The sequence below is a fragment of the Lissotriton vulgaris genome, chromosome 4_1 (genome assembly GCF_964263255.1).
Source record: "Lissotriton vulgaris chromosome 4_1, aLisVul1.2, whole genome shotgun sequence".
Lineage (NCBI taxonomy): Eukaryota > Metazoa > Chordata > Amphibia > Caudata > Salamandridae > Lissotriton > Lissotriton vulgaris.
The window spans coordinates 576,626,743-576,642,929 of NC_141691.1; the positions used below are offsets into that span (position 1 = coordinate 576,626,743).

At 39.3% G+C, this 16,187-nt stretch overlaps 1 protein-coding gene across 5 annotated transcripts in view; it reads left to right on the forward strand.

Annotated features, from left to right (window-relative positions):
- The window catches only part of ITPRID1 (ITPR interacting domain containing 1), a 520,073-nt gene that overhangs the window by 239,508 nt on the left and 264,378 nt on the right, over nt 1–16,187 (forward strand). For all 5 annotated transcript variants that reach the window (XM_086964782.1, XM_086964783.1, XM_086964781.1 and 2 more), the window contains exon 3: nt 5,622–5,665. In XM_086964782.1, coding sequence (XP_086820908.1) covers nt 5,622–5,665 — 44 coding nt within the window. The remainder of the gene's footprint in view (nt 1–5,621; nt 5,666–16,187) is intronic.

Below are 16,187 nucleotides of genomic sequence, written 5' to 3' on the forward strand. Positions count from 1 at the left end.
CACAGGCAATAATATGGGATACTTTTAAAGCTGGGTTTCGGGGAGAATGTATTAGTTTTTCCTGTAAGAATCAAAGAAAAACTAGACAAGAGTTAGATAGATTATATGTGCAACTAACTCATTCTGAAACATTATTAATGCAGGGGATAGTCAATAAGGGGGTCGATTTAACCATATTAGAGGACAATGTGGCCAAGGACAGAGCGAAAGTATTAGGTGTCTGGGCAGAAGAAAATGCTAGAAAATATCTTTCCTCTAAGATGGATAAGCGTGAACATGGAGAAGCAATTGGGAGAAAATTGGCGATTCAATTACGTAATAAAGAATCAGCCAGAAATATTGATCAAATGATAGACTCTGAGGGGGTGGTACAATCGGAACCACAAGAGATACTTAAGGTCTTTCAACAATTTTACTCTGAGCTATATGACGGACCTGCCGATTTGGGACCAAACTGGAATGTAATACTAGCAGAAGGGTAAAAAAGGGTTGATTCCATTGAATCACAATGGTTAGAGGATACGATTGCAGAGGAGGAGCTGGACAGGGCTGTTAAAAGTCTAGCTAAAGGAAAAGCCGCAGGTCCTGGCAGACTACCTAGCGAAGTATATGTACAATTTTATCATGAAATTAAAAGAGAACTATTAAAAACCATGCGAGAAGCCCAGCTGGGATATCCACCAAAAACGTGGGCAGAAGCCACCATTGCAGTCTTCTGTAAAAAGGGTAAATTGCCAGAACTAGTAGGGTCATATCGACCGATTTCATTGTTAAATGCTGATAACAAAATATATTCTAAAATATTAGCCAATCGGTTGACTGACTGTATTACCCCCTTAGTTTCACATCATCAACACGGATTCATCCCCAGAAAGGGGACGGTAGAACACGTCAACAAAGTTATTTCCCTATTTGACATTGCCTCGGTTAAAAAGAATGATTTAGCGCTTATTCTGTTAGACGCAGAAAAAGCGTTTGATTGTGTGCAGTGGGGGTATCTTTCGGAATTAATGAAAAAAATGGGATTCGGGCCAAAATTTATCAGAGCAATCCAATCTTTATATTTACATCCTGTGGCAAAGATATCAGTGATGGGCCTACTCTCTGAAACTGTCATTATATCACGTGGTACACAACATGGTTGTCCTTGCTCCCCCCTTTTATTTGCCCTTTACATAAATCCCTTAATAGAGTTACTGAGCCAGAATATCTTGGTCCCCCCTTACAAAGTTCAGGATTATTACTTTCGTTTTTTGCCTACGCTGATGATATTGCAGTGGCTACAACTAATCCTGAAACTGCAATAAAAGAAATAGAACGGTTAGCAAAGGTATTTGGCTTTATAACCGGATATAAATTGAATGAGTCAAAAACCCAAATTCTTTGCTCTGATACGATTAAATGGCAAGATAGTAGAGTAGTTAAAGAAGTAATGTATTTAGGTATTTTAATTAGGGCAAATATGATGGAATTAGTGCAAGCCAACTGGAATATGTTAATGGCAAAAATCACGTCATCTCTGGACAGATGGGAGAGGCTGTATTTAACTATTATTGGACGATCTAATGTCATAAAAATGAATATATTGCCAAAGGTTTTGTATGTATTTAGATCTATACCTTTAGAAATCACTAAAGATAAAATACAGGCGTTACAATCCAAATGCGGGAAATTCATATGGAGCCCTGGGAGACTTAGAATGGCAATGAATTATATGATGCTGCCGTTCTCAAGGGGAGGGATGGGGGTACCTGACTTTTTTCTTTATTATATAACATGCTTTCTACTGAAATGAAGGTCCTGATAACTGGAGAGCAAGAAATTGATGATGCTAATATTCCAAACATCTTTGATATACAGTTAGGGCCATATGCAAAGCATTTTCTAGTCAAAGAAATTGATGGGAGCTATTATAAACGAACAAGGTTTAAGGTGACCATGGGGGCATTTAAGGTCTGGAAATGGTTTACAAAAACTATGGATTTAGCAAGAGTATCATATTATACTCCGCTCAATGCACATAGGATCTTACCTGGAATATTCTCAGATGTAATGACTAATAAGTGGCAGCAGAAAGGCAATAAGATCTTAGGACACATTCTAAATGAGAATGGGATGTGTAAATCTTTTGAAGAGATCAAGGATAAATATTCACTGCCCAGATGGTAATTTTTTTAAATACCTACAAATTTGCGATTATTTAAATCGAAGAGGTACGAACTTGATTCAACACCAAGTCATTGAAGGAATTAGTAGATCGGTTAAAATTGGAGTGATATATCAATCCTTGGTCTCAGCTAAGAAAGATGATGTTGAGAAAGTGCAGCTGAAATGGAGAGAATCTCTAGTAGATTTAGAGATTTAAGTTGAGGAACTTTTAATTTTGTCAAAGGAGGCGCTCATGTCTGCAAACTTGAAAGCTCAGTTTTTTAAAACGCTATATGATTTATATTATACGCCTAAGCGAATGGCAAAATGGGGAGCTGGAAATGAAGGTAAATGCTTTCGGTGTGGGGATAAGGATGCTGGGGCGATACACATTTTTTATAGCTGTGTTAAGCTGCGGGGGTTTATTGAGCTATTGGAAAAATGTATATCTTTGGTGATTAAAACAACGGTTGTTATCTTCCCAGCAATGATGGTGTTAGGTAAAATTCAAAAAGACAATACTTCGGAAAGACTTTTTCAATATCAACATTTTATATTCTTTGCAATGACTGTCGCACGTCTATGCATAGCCATGGAGTGGCTACAGGAAAAACCACTGGATTTTCATCAATGGCGTACTAAAATGCTGAGCCTATATAATTTAGGTTGGAGTTTATTTTCAATTAAAGGATCTAGGAAAAAGAGACTGGTATAAAAATTTGGAGCGCGTTTCGGGACTATTATGAATCATGAGTTTCTCTCTTCTGAAATCAAAAACTCGGACATTTCTTTCTGCTGATTATTGTGATATATACTTATTTGTGATTATGTTTGCAGTTTGGCTGTACAAAGAACAATAAAATAAAACAAAACAAAAAAAAGGAACAAGCATCTCTTGGCAGGTCAGAACTCCCAGCAAGGAAGTTCAGGGGAGCTGGTGGTGAAGTAATTTTGTCTCTGGGACTTCAGACCAGGAAGCACGCCCTACCTCAAGCCCTTGTAGATGTCCTTCAAGCAAGATACACAGCAAACACCTTATCCTCTCCTTGGCAGAAACAGCTACAGCAGGCCAACCCCAGACTGGAAGGGTAATCTTTTAGTACAAAATATATGATTCAATATTTTCCTACTTTGTATGTGTGCCTTGCAATGCAGCACACAAGCAAAGTTTGAAAACTATGAGGAAACAAAAACATTTCTCTTCCAGTATGTCTGTCACAAGAAGGCAAAGGATTTCACGCAAATCCTTGTCTACACTTTTTAGTAGACTTTGATTTGCCCAAAATCCATAGGGAGTTCCATGGGAATGGCTGTGTACCACTCATGTAAGGCCCCCTTAATGCAAAGTAGTCAGTACTTTGGCCGACACTCCAACTCAAATCCTGATTTGTATTGGAAAGTTAATACCACCACAACCCTTTGTTCAGCATTTACATGGTAACACAAACTCAGAGATAAGCGTTAGTAACGCTGGGCCCACATTTTAAGGGTTCCAGAGTATGTGAAAACCCAACTATTCACAATGGGGCTTGATTACGCTTCATGTTGAAGTACGTAAAGCAGTTCTTTATTTCTTTACAAACTTGTACATGCCTTTGTGACTTGGTCCCTAACTTCTAAAATGAAAATGCTCTGGTAATGATATACAATTAGTTCAAATAGAAAGGACTGTGCCCTCTTTGCACTTTTACTAACAGGGAGTTGAGCGTGTGCAGGCCGATTCACAAAGGCCCCTACTTGTAAAAGCCTTTGTGAACCGGTCCCAATGCTTCCTCATTCCTATCACATCAGTTTGACCTCTTGATGGAAAGTTATATTTCATGGAGAAGAAACGCAAAGTTTTTGCCTAAGGGGACATTGTGAATGACACTTGTCCAGCTTCCATTGAGAGCGCAGTCTGTTAATAGGGAGTTTCCACAAAATGTCCTACGTGGGGGGTGATTGCATTATGTTTCCTCGTTTCTTTAAATAGTCACGACAAAGCTTTATGCTCACAATTTTAACGAGTACACAAAAAGTTATTTTTTGTTTTCGTGGAAATCGTTGTCCAAATTCCTTTTGTAGAACAAAGTTTGTGCCTCTCAGTGGTCGTAGAGTTGGAAGCTTGCTTTCGCTGACTGTTAGATGTTCCTCGTGTAGAGAACACATACTATTGAAGGATGTGATGTACAACTTAGAACGTGTTCAACTGTTCAAAGCATCCCTTACTTCGTGAAACGTAGGAAAAAGGCCATTTAAATTGTCCCACCCTGTGCTGCATTCCGTTTTGGTAGTTTCAAGTAAAATTTTAGGATGCAATTGTTCCAGGTAACAATCAGCCAGATTCATGAAGCTGAATTGCGCTCGCAAAGGGCCAGATTCTCAGAATCTGGCCCTTTGCGAGCGCAATTATTGCATTTGGGATTCATCATCCCAAATGCAAAAATCGGTAATAGCGATTTCGCTATTTTGCGAGGAATTACATTTAAGGAATCTCTATTTGAAATTCCTTAAATGCAATTCATCATCCATTTTAAAATTGTGAATTCGCAATTTCGGCCCGCTTTTTACCGCGAGGTCAAACCTCGTGGTAAATAGCGAAAACTTAGAAAAATGCTTTTAAAAGCATTTTTCTAAGTTGCATGTTGCACACACACATGTCCTTTGGACATGTCTGTGCGCAACTCCTGTTTAAATTTGCATTTAAGGGGTGCTACAGGGTGTCCTTTGGAAACCACTGGCACCCTTTAAATCGCTATCTTATTTGCGATTAGCTAATTGCTAATCGCAAATAAGGAATACTCCCCATTCATTCCTATGGGCCTTTTGGCCCATAGGAATGAATGGGGAGTTATTCCTTATTTGCGATTAGCAATTTGCTAATCGCAAATAAGGAATGTGGAGGAATCGCATTTTTTGCGATTCCTACATGAATCCCGTTTTGCGAGTCCGTAATAGCGATTCCTTATGAATCGCTATTACAGACTCGCAAAACGGGTCTTTGATGAATCAGGCTGCATGTATTTTACGTTTGGAATACTCCCTTTCCCCTAAAAAAATGTGCAGCCCTTTATTGTCCTTTCTGGCTTCTTTGCCTTATAGTTGTTAAGCATCCTTTTGTGACCTCTTGAATCTGTCTGTCTGTAGATCGAGCAGTTCACCAGCTCCCAGTTGTGCAGTTCACGGTTAAAAGGGGGGTGCACTAAAGTTTTTGATGGGATTGACTCCATTGAACCACTACTTCCTTTCCTTTTTAAAAAACAAGACTTGAATAGGTGGGTGGTCTTAAAATAGCATTTTCCTAGATGCTGCTCTACCCCTTCCCAGTGTCTAATTTACTTTGCAGTTCTGGTAACATTATCCGATCTATGATACCTGCATGTTCCACCCTACAGAAAGGCGTGCTGAAGCAACAGAAAATTCTTGCACCAAAGGTCATGTTATTTACGCAGTTACAATGTAAGCATATTTCACTTTCCTTCTTCTCTTTACAGCCTATCTTCAAATGAAGAACTAGCACCTGGTGTAAAAAAGACAGGTAAGATAAGAAGCCATGAGCTTTGTTCTATTGTTTCTTGTTTGTTTTTTAACCTAAATCTCTTTATTAATACAGCATAGCTTCTTGGTGCAGCCTTGACTCTATTACTGCATGAAAACCCCCAGCATAGCTTTGTTGACGGAATGGTGTCACTTTTATTTATTTTTAGGTCTGTTCCTAAGTACCATGCAGTCCCCCCGTTTCCTATTTCTTGGTGAGACAGATTTAGAGGCACTTGTAACTTGTAGGGGTGGCAGCCAGGCCCGATGGTCAAACAGAAGTTTTAAAGTCAGAAATCCATGTACCACAGGATTTTCCTCCAGTATGTGTAAATTTCAAACTATCTCAGCATTTACCAAGGTCTGACTCCCTGGATTACACGTGTGCAAATCTTTTGAAATGTAGTGATTGTCCGTGCATACCCGTCATCATTTTGTGCGTACATTTCCAACTTTCCTGGATTTGTGAACCGCAAATGCCAGGAATTTATATGAAAATTAGCAAAAGGCACTGATTCCCATGCATACTCATGGTCCTGTGCAGTTACTTCTTTGACAATCCACAGTAGTATTTACTACAAGAACGTACACTACCAAGTGATTCTTTTTCTCCCTTGAAACCTCGTTTTCCCTAGGAGAAACTCTTGTCATCTTCTGACAAAATGAGAACTTTGGGAATATTTTCTGTTTGTGCACCTGCCTCAATTTTTGTATGGCATTTGTTTCAATGTGTAAATGGGTTATAAAGAGTAATTGATTATGATAGTGAATATCCTGGAGTTATGATTTTTGGGATGCGCACTCCCTTCAGCGTGGCCACCTCTTCACACTTCACTGCGAATAACTATGGAAGACTTTCTATGGTACTAAATTTCAGGTGCAAATGTACACAGCTACAGATTACAATTATGAGAACCAGGGTCGTCGAATGATGTCTGTGGATGTTCTTGTTCACAAACCATGTTTTGTTTTGCACAATTACTGGTTTGTTTGAAACACAGTGCAGCAACAACCTTTTGCAAACAATATTAAGGGCAATATTCATCATTTTTTTATGCAATACAGCACAACACCCTACTGCCCTGCATGAGAGGTGCAAGGGTGCCTGCATTGCTTTTGTGCAGGAAGGGACACCATCCTTTGAGGATGTTTTCTCTTTTTGCCTGTGCTGCAGAATGTAGCACACATAGAAAGAGTAAAAAACGAGAAGAATTTCTCCTTGTTACACGTCCCCTGGGGAGGCATAGCATTTTGACTCATTCCCAAGTCTGCCACTTGTGTTAGATCTACGAATGTACCAAAATCCATGGCTGGATCTGTGGGAACACACATGCCCCACCCATGGAACACCTCCCTAAGGATTATAAATTGTGTGCTTAGAAACCACGTTTTTAAAAGTGGCTGGTTTCTTGTCTTGAACCATCTTGCGTGCCTCTGCCTGGTTGTATATTGCCTGCCTGGGTTTAGATGTGACAGGGTCTAGGAAGTGTCCTGACCCGAGGGAGGAGAAGGTGAGACAGCCTGGGCCTGTGTTTGATATAGGGAGGTGGAGTAGCCCAATGTATGTGAAGAGGGCTGTGTTGCTGCCACAACAGGATTGCTCCACCTCCTGCTGAGCGTCTGGGCCCCAGACCCCCACTATCAAAGGAAGAAGGTGTGCTCTAGCAGGAAGGCACCCAGAGCTGGTTTGGACTGGGCTCAGAACCTCCTGAACAAAAAGACCTCAAAGGCATTTAGGGGTGTGAATGTAAGAGCTGAAACCCCTGAACTCAAGCCTGAAAAAGGATTGAAAGTACTTTGTGATTAATAGGAACCTCTGTCAAAGCAGAACAGCTGAAGAGACTGAAGAGAAGGACTGCCCTTTCTGTGTGTTCTGGGGCTGGCCTGCAGTTTGCTACTTTGACTAAGGAGAAGAAACGGGACTTTGCTGTGTGCTGTGTGCTGTGTCCAGCGCTCCTAATGAAAAACTGTCTCACCAACTCTACCTATCTCCTCAATACTCACCATTAATCATAAATCATATAACAAGCCCCATAAACAAACGAGAAATTTTTTTGAGCGACTGAATCATGTGACCTAATTAATCAGAATCATTCACAAACTATTTACATATTTATATACAACTGCAGTTTATCATTTCTTACCATGGATTTAAACATAAGACATTTAATGAAGTCACTAAGGCGAATGGATTAACTGATGGTAACTAGACCATGAATAAACAAGACCAGCTTGTTGTTTCAAAATCTAATTTTTATTAGCTTTATTATTCAAAGAAAGAGCATTTTTAATCAAGAATCTTTATTTTATTAGCCAAATGAAAGCATCATTTTTATTAAGGAAAAGACTTATTAGTCTGACATTTCAAAGGCAAATCAATTAAAGCAAAATATAAGTTTCCATTCCCTATATTCTATCTCCCTGTCTAAAACTCGTACCTAAAAAGAATAATCTTTAAAGACCGCTGTCCTTACGTGCGCCAAAGAGTCCAACAGCACGTCACGCCCTTCAGGATTCGGGAAACGTGAAGAGATTCCCTCCTACCCATAGGGCCAGGTTTTATACCTTTCTAGCTAGCTAATCTTCTCAAAATTGTACATATTTCTTTGCCATCCAGAGTTCCAATTGGCTGTCTTATGTCAGACCATATTGTGTCATCACCATTTTCAAACCGAGAACGAGCTCTTCTTTAGCCCTATTGTCCTTTGCTTTCATGTCATTTCGCTTCCTCGAAAATGTAACATTTCACTCAAGCTACAGTTCATGACTTCCTTGCCTTGGCAATCCTGCCGCTTCCTGTCCTTGAGTCTCTCTTTCTCAAAGAGCACGTTTAGCACTACTTATTAAACTGTATTTTTCTGACAAAATTGTCGACGTGGTAAAAGTTTCCCCTTCTGTGCAAGGCTCCTTTCTGGACAGGATTCGAAACGCCATCTTTTTGCAGGCCTAAGGCCTCTCGCGGAAACTATTATTTAAACAAATACAAAACAGTAATTAATTAGAGAATTGAGACCTATTCTGTTACCCACCCCCTTGGCTAATTATTAATCCATTAATTTATGTTACCTAGCTGAGTACACAAAGCAGCATTCATATTTACCTTCTTCTTATAAGCCACAAGGATTCTCCACAAGCTTTTGCCACAGAAAAGACATAACATAACATAAGCACACAAATAAGCACATGCCATTAATTAAACAGCCACATTTAATACTGACAAAGACAATAGACAAGGTTAGTTTATTATTTTCCACACACTTGCAATTGCAACATGGAGCATATAAATGAGTCCCACATGTTCTCTGAATGTATGCATGCATTTTAAAACTAAGTTGATTACTAAATTCAACACTTGCTTATTAATACAGTTACATTGGTTATGGAAGTTTAACTTTGCGAGTTTGAACAAAATGTAATTCATCACCTTGCTCCATCAACTCCCTCATCTGGTGATTTCAAAATCACCAAACAACACCCACAATTTTCAGCAAAATTTTTAACCTTAGAACATGTTTTGGACATTCACTGTATTCGTTTTTTCAAACCTTTGATTCAGCAGTTTGTCTACAACTCTCATATTGAGCTCTACGTAACTCTTCTAATTCTATTTCCTTTTCCTGTCCTTTTCTGAGCTTATAAATTCTTTTCTTTTCCCTTACATATGTTTTTCTCTTGTGTATCATGCAACTAATTTTTAACAAAAGTGTCACTATAACTATAACTATTACAGGATAAAGTATTTTACCAATGATTGAACTGCCGATCTCTTGAAACCAGTTTCTGATTGCTGCAAATCTTTAGCTCAAACGCTCTGAAAAAGTTTCCTCTTCTAAAGGTTCTATCTCAGAATGTAATTCAGTAATATTCTTGAAAAACATCTCTATGTTCTGGCTCTTATTTGGAATGTATGTACAGCAATGCTGGACATGTAAATTCCACAAACTCCTCCCTCTTTTGCAAGCAGAATGTCTAATGCAAGACGGTTCTGCATTACCATAGTCCTCATAGCAATGAGATCTGTATCAACTAATTGAAATCCACTTGCAGTGTCTGTTGACAATCTGTCAACAATTGTAGACACTTTTCTGTTTTAATTTGCATTCAGGGTTATTCCCACCATAGGTATTATTGCACCAAATATGTCTCCCATTATTTCTGAAAAACTTTCCCTCCTGTATCTATTCAGGTGTTTGCCAATTTCAAATGAACCTTTTGTATTTCTATCTACATGAAAAATCTTTGGAAAAACTAAACCAACATAGCAAGTCCCATACCATTGGTCTGGGAGATTGAAGTAAGCTTTGTTTCCACAAACAAAATAAATTCCAGGAAAAATTGGATCTTTGCCTCCTTTAAATCCTCAACCTCCCAAGATACGATAAGTATCTTCACATTGACTAGCACCTACAAAGTAGTTATCAAATTGAGTATTATCTCTTCTTATACAAAGTTTTCCACTAACTAGTTTATCTATGTGAATTGCTACATTCTCATTTCTACCATTAAGCTTTTCATCCTCAATCTGCCAAAACTTAGATTTGGTTTGTTTCAGCATCGCGTTTCTTTTGTAAATTGCCATTCTCTCTTCAACCATGTTTAAGTGAGATTTTTCCTCCGTTCTCAACTTGCATGTTAAATTGTTTCCAAAAGCATACTCGTAAGTGATTTCATTAGTCACTATAAAAAATTCCCTCATCTGTTTAGCATGTTTCAGTTTATTTAGACTATTGTCAACCTTTAGATTTACAAAAATCTCATCTTAATTAGAGTAGTAATACTCCAATTGACCTGTCCGATAAAACAAACTAGCTATTACACTACAGGTGATGCCATAAGTAAGAGGAAGCATGTTATAAGTAACCCCTTCCGAAACAGAAGCAGGTAGTTTCACACAAATGTAACAATCTTTCACATCCATCACCTTAACATATTCAGATAAAAGTCTTGAAAAGGTATTACTAGAAAAATCACCAACAGATCTATCTTGGTGGATCTCTGGTTTGTGCTTAATGACTTTATTAGTCTTACCTACTACATCATGAATAACTTGTTTAGCCACAACTTTACTAGTCATATTAGCTTTATACATTTCTTTGTCAATTCCAAAAGGAAAAATTACAGCTAAAATTAACCAAATCAAAATTATTAAGATCACACAAATAGAAGACATTTTGCAACATCTTCTTAAAATAGAGCATCTCGAATTGTTATTATTATAAGGCATCTTTTACTTTGAGACAAGAGCCTTTCAAAAAAATCAAAAATTAAAAAATTACTAAATATACACTTAAAAATTACTAAATATACAACCCCCTTTTTTACTTTTTTTTTCTAAAGAATCCTCTAACAGCTTTTCTTCGACCTTACGTCTTACATCAATGTGTTTTTCCAGCTAACACAATTTCTTCAACCTTGTGTCACCTAACACAATTTCTTCGACCTTGTGTCAAATATAAATTCAACCTTATGTGAAAACAAAATTAATCATTATCGCTTGTGTCATCTATATCTTCTTGGCTACTACTATTCACTTCCACTACTGGGGGGATTATAATATAAGTCCACTCAGGTGACTTATACTTTTGATTAGGCTTTAACACCCTCTTTGCTGTACTGCTAATCACTTCTATTTTCTTTCCTGCTTGATTTTTCTTATCTGAATCACTTTTCTGACTTGAAATTTCATTAACCTATTCTCTTGATTTGTTCACTAATTTGAATTTCAGACTCTCATTCTCATTTGGCCAATTATCTCCTTTTCTTGAGAATTTCTTCTTTGGTTCAGTTAGATTGCATTCAACTCTCCAAGCTTTTTCTTGATCTTTTCACTTCTATTTCATCATCACTTTCATCTGTTTCGCTCTCTGTGATATCAGCTTTAGATTCAGGTACTTCTTTACTCGTCAGCTTCACTCTGTTAGGAACATCATCCTTATAGCTGGTACTTGGAAATTCGTCTTCTTCTTCTTCTTCTTCAATTATTTCCAATCCACCAGTTTCAGAATTTTTGTTCCTTCTTCCAGAGCTTCCAATCTGCTTTTCAATACTCTCCTGATCTTGATTCACTTATTGATCAGACTCTTTTTCTGCTTCTTTTTCTAGCAGATCTTCATCATTTTCAGAGTCTAGTATCACAATCTCTAAATCTTTTTCATTCAATGCCTCATTCGCATTTGAATCTTCCAGATGTCGACTTCCTTGTCGATCTTCAGGATCTGGATTTCTTTCAGGTTCTTCTTCAGAATCTGAATCAGTTGTTGTGTCACCTTCTTCGTCAGGATTCTCAAGTGGTGGCATTCGAATGGTATGACTGGCATGAATCCATCTCTTCAGATCTCTACACTTTACTGCATTTGTTGTGACAAGTATCACTTGTCTTGCCTTCTGCCACCTGGGTACTAGACAGTTTCTTCTCCGATGTACTTTTGTTCTTACCCAGTCTCCTGGCAACAGATCATGAGCTTGTTCTTTTTCTTTTGAAAGTACTTCAGTTCCCACCTGATGGAACACAGAAGTCACCACATCAGAAAGGTTCTTGCAGTAATCCATAATTGCACTATCATTTATACTCAGTAGTTTATCAACTGGAACAAATGCTTGTCTCATGACTCTGCCCATGAGTATCTCATGTGGGGTACTTCTCAAATACATCAAAACAAGTGGAAGTGCATCAGTCCACTTCATTCCTGTAGCTAAACACATTTTTGCCAGCCGGATATTTATTGTTCCGTTGCCTTGCTCAACAACACCTGATGCTTCTGGTCTGTAAGCACAGTGTAGCCTTTGTTTTATATTCAATGCTTCACAAATCATTTGTAACAATCTGTTTTCAAAATGTGTGCCAAGATCAGTCTCGACCGTCACCGGAAATCCATACCTAGGTATGATCTCTCTCAAAAGCAATTATGCCACAGTAACTGAATCATTGTGACGAGTTGGGAACGCTTCCACCCATCTTGAAAACAGACAGATTATCACCAAGACATATCTTAATCTGTTATGAGGAGGCATTTCAATGAAATCCATTTGTAACCTGGTAAAAGGACCACCCTCCCGTCCTATGGTTTCCAAGCTTACAACAGCTTTTCTATTCGGATTGATCTGTTGGCAGATCAAGCATCTCTGACAAAAAGATTCTACAATTATCCTAAATTTTGTATTATACCATGTCTGCCTAAACAACCTGATCATTGAATCTCTTCCTAAATGTCCTGGACCATGATACATTCGTGCCATGTCAGCAATCATGCAGTTTGGCATTACTGGCCTGTCATCTTTGTAAACCCAAATCTCATCTTCTTCTCGCTGTCTACAACCTGCTTTTAACCATGTGTCTTTTTCCTCATCATCTGCCTCATCTTGTAAATCGTTTACTCCTTGCCATGTCTCAACTACAGATGTTAGCATAAGTGAGTTCAAAACATGTTCATTGTCTTTTTCCCGATTAATGGACATATTATTCTTTGCACAGAATTTAGCAATTTCATCAGCATATGCATTTCCTTTTGTCATGTAGTAGTCTCCTTTTTTGTGAGCTGTACATTTTACTACAGCAATTCTCTCTGGTAGCTGAATACCATTGATCAGCCTTTTGATCAATTTTGCATTCCTGATAGGGGTTCCCGCAGAAGTTAAATAACCTCTTTGAGACCAAAGCTGGCCATAATCATGGACTACGCCATACCCATACTGACTGTCAGTCACTATGGTAATTTTCAACCCTTTTGCTCTTTCACATGCACAAATCAAAGCAATCAATTCTGCTAATTGAGCTGAACAAATTTCTTTGAGACAAGAAGCTTCAACTACGTCTGCAACTGTACAGACAGAATATGCTGCACTCAGAATGCCTTCAGCTGTTCTTAAGCATGAACCATCAACAAAATAAACAAAATCTGACTCAGTTAATGGAACATCTTTAATGTCCTGCCTAGGTTTGGTGCAATATTCTAAAACTTCCAAGCATTCATGATCAATGTCATTTTCATTTCTGATTTCTGTTACAGTGCTATCAGGCAATAATGTGGAAGGATTTAAATTCACACATCTTGCAATTGAAACATTATCTGATCCCAGAATAACTTTTTCATATTTTGTCAATCTGTTGCTTGTCAAATGCTGTGTTTTGCTCCTGGTGAGAAGAATCTCAACTGAATGGCACATATACTTTTACAGGAAACTCCATTATTATCCCTTCACTGTTTTCCAAACTCACGCTTGTTGCAGCTACTGCTTTTAAGCAACCTGGTAATGCTTTTGCAACAGGATCAAGAACAGCTGAGAAATATGCTATTGGCTTTCTCAATTTTCCATGCCTTTGAATCAAAACTGATAATGCACAACCTTCACTTTCACTGCAATACAGCTCAAATTATTTTTCGTAGTCTGGCATTCCCAATGCTGGAGCTTTACACAGACTTCTTTTTAGCTGTTCAAAGGCTTCAACTCAGTTTCTGTTAAGGAAATCGGGTATTTTATGTCTGCTTTTGTCAGTCTCTGCAATGGCTTTGCAAGTACTGAAAATCCACTAAACCATTGCGGACAATAACCTACCATTTCTAGAAACATTCTGACCTGTCTCTGTGTTTTTGGAGGTTGCATTGCTTGAATCATTTTTATTCTTTCAATAGTCACTTGTCTGATTCCTTTTGCAATTCTGTGACCAAGATATTTTACTTCTTGTTTACAAAACTGTAATTTTGCAGGAGACACTTTATGTCCCTCATTTGCCAAATGATTCAAAAGGGTAATGGTATCTGTCACACAATTGTCTTGTGTTTTTGCAGCCACAAGGAGATCGTCAATATACTGCACTAATGTTGATTTTCCAGGTAAATCTAGATTCTCCAAGGATTTCTTTAGGAACTGATTAAAAATAGATGGACCCTTGAGGGATGCAACACCATGCTAGGATACGCTCTGGGAATCTGAACGCAAACATTTGTTGGCTTTCTGGATGCAATGGAACAGTAAAGAATGCATTACAAAGGTCTATAACTGTCACGGCTGCTGATCCTCAGGGTCAGAATGATGCTCAAATGGGGTCCACCTCCAGACGTCCCCGCACTCTAATTAAAACATTCAGAGTGCAAGGCAGTCAGGCGAGGGAAAAATGTAGGTAGAAAACAGGAACATCCAGGACAGGGACCTGAAATGATAAAAGGAACACGTTACCCTACGGTTCCCTTATATCCTAATTCGAATCTCTCAAGTACTTGTAAGGACCCTCACCTGATAATGCTCAGGATACGACCCATCCCTTGTGAGTATCCCTTCTTGGGCTAAAGACAAGAAAACAAAACAACAGTCAAGGCCCTCCTGTAACCCCCTATGTCTCATGTGTACTGCCCCCTATTAATACAACACACATTCACTCACCAGGTGCCATAAGAAGGAGAGTATTAAGGAGTGCACAGGCAGACTAAGGAAAGATCAGTCTCTTCCCCCAGCTCCGAACCGATGGAGGTTAGCTTCCAATGTTCCTGATATAAATGATAGAAAAAGTCAAACTTAAATGTAGCCCACCGGCTTTTCGTACTTGACAGTAAGTTCCAAGCAGAAACAAAAACACGAACCACAGGAGGGTGCAATCCCCGCGTCTCCTGTTCTTTAACCAATACTAACACAGTCTCGATGTGTATTGAAGGGGGAAATCCGAGCATCTTCAATAACACATCACAATGATGCAAAAAAGAACAACACGAAAGCGCGGAGGGGGCAATCCGGCGTCTCACGCGCTTAAAAGAAACAACACACCAGCCGGTGTCAATAACGCGGTTTTTTAAGTGTTAGAGTGAGTAATTCGAAGGGGGCAATCCGGCGTCTCCGACTTCACTCACTCCTCTAACTCGGTGATACCGCAAGAGCGCTGAGGGAGCAGTCCGGCGTCTCACGCGCCTCGCGGGTAATCACCGCAAGAACGATGAAGAAGGACTCGGTCATCACTCGTCCTATTCCAACTTGCTCCACAGCCGCAGAGCAAGGACGAACCACGCCTTTCCAGCAGAACCACGGGAACAAGGCGTTCGCCAACAACAGCAGACTATTGGACAAAATCACGAGCACCAGTTACAAGCTGCCACAGGACTTTATGCTCTCTGAAGGCAACCCAATGTGCAAGGCATGCTGGTAATTGTAGTCTAACGTTTAGGTAGGCACCTTTGTCAGACCCTGACAGTATGCCCCCCTGCCCTGTGCCTCCTAGCACCAGGCTTCCTCGGATTACGGTCATAGAATGAGCGGATCAACCGCGGGGCATGGACTTCCTGACTAGGCTCCCAGGAGTCATCCTCCGAGCCGTACCCCTTCCAGGAGACGAGGAACCACAGCTTCCCATGGCGGAACCTTGCGTCCAGTATGCGACGCACTTCATACTCCAGCTGACCGTCTCTCAGAACCGGCGGCGCGGCCTTGCTTCGTATGGAACCAGCTGGCTTCAACAGGCTGCTGTGGAACACAGGATGTATCCTCATAGACATAGGCAGCTTTAACTTGTATGCCACAGGATTGATCCTTTTAATGAC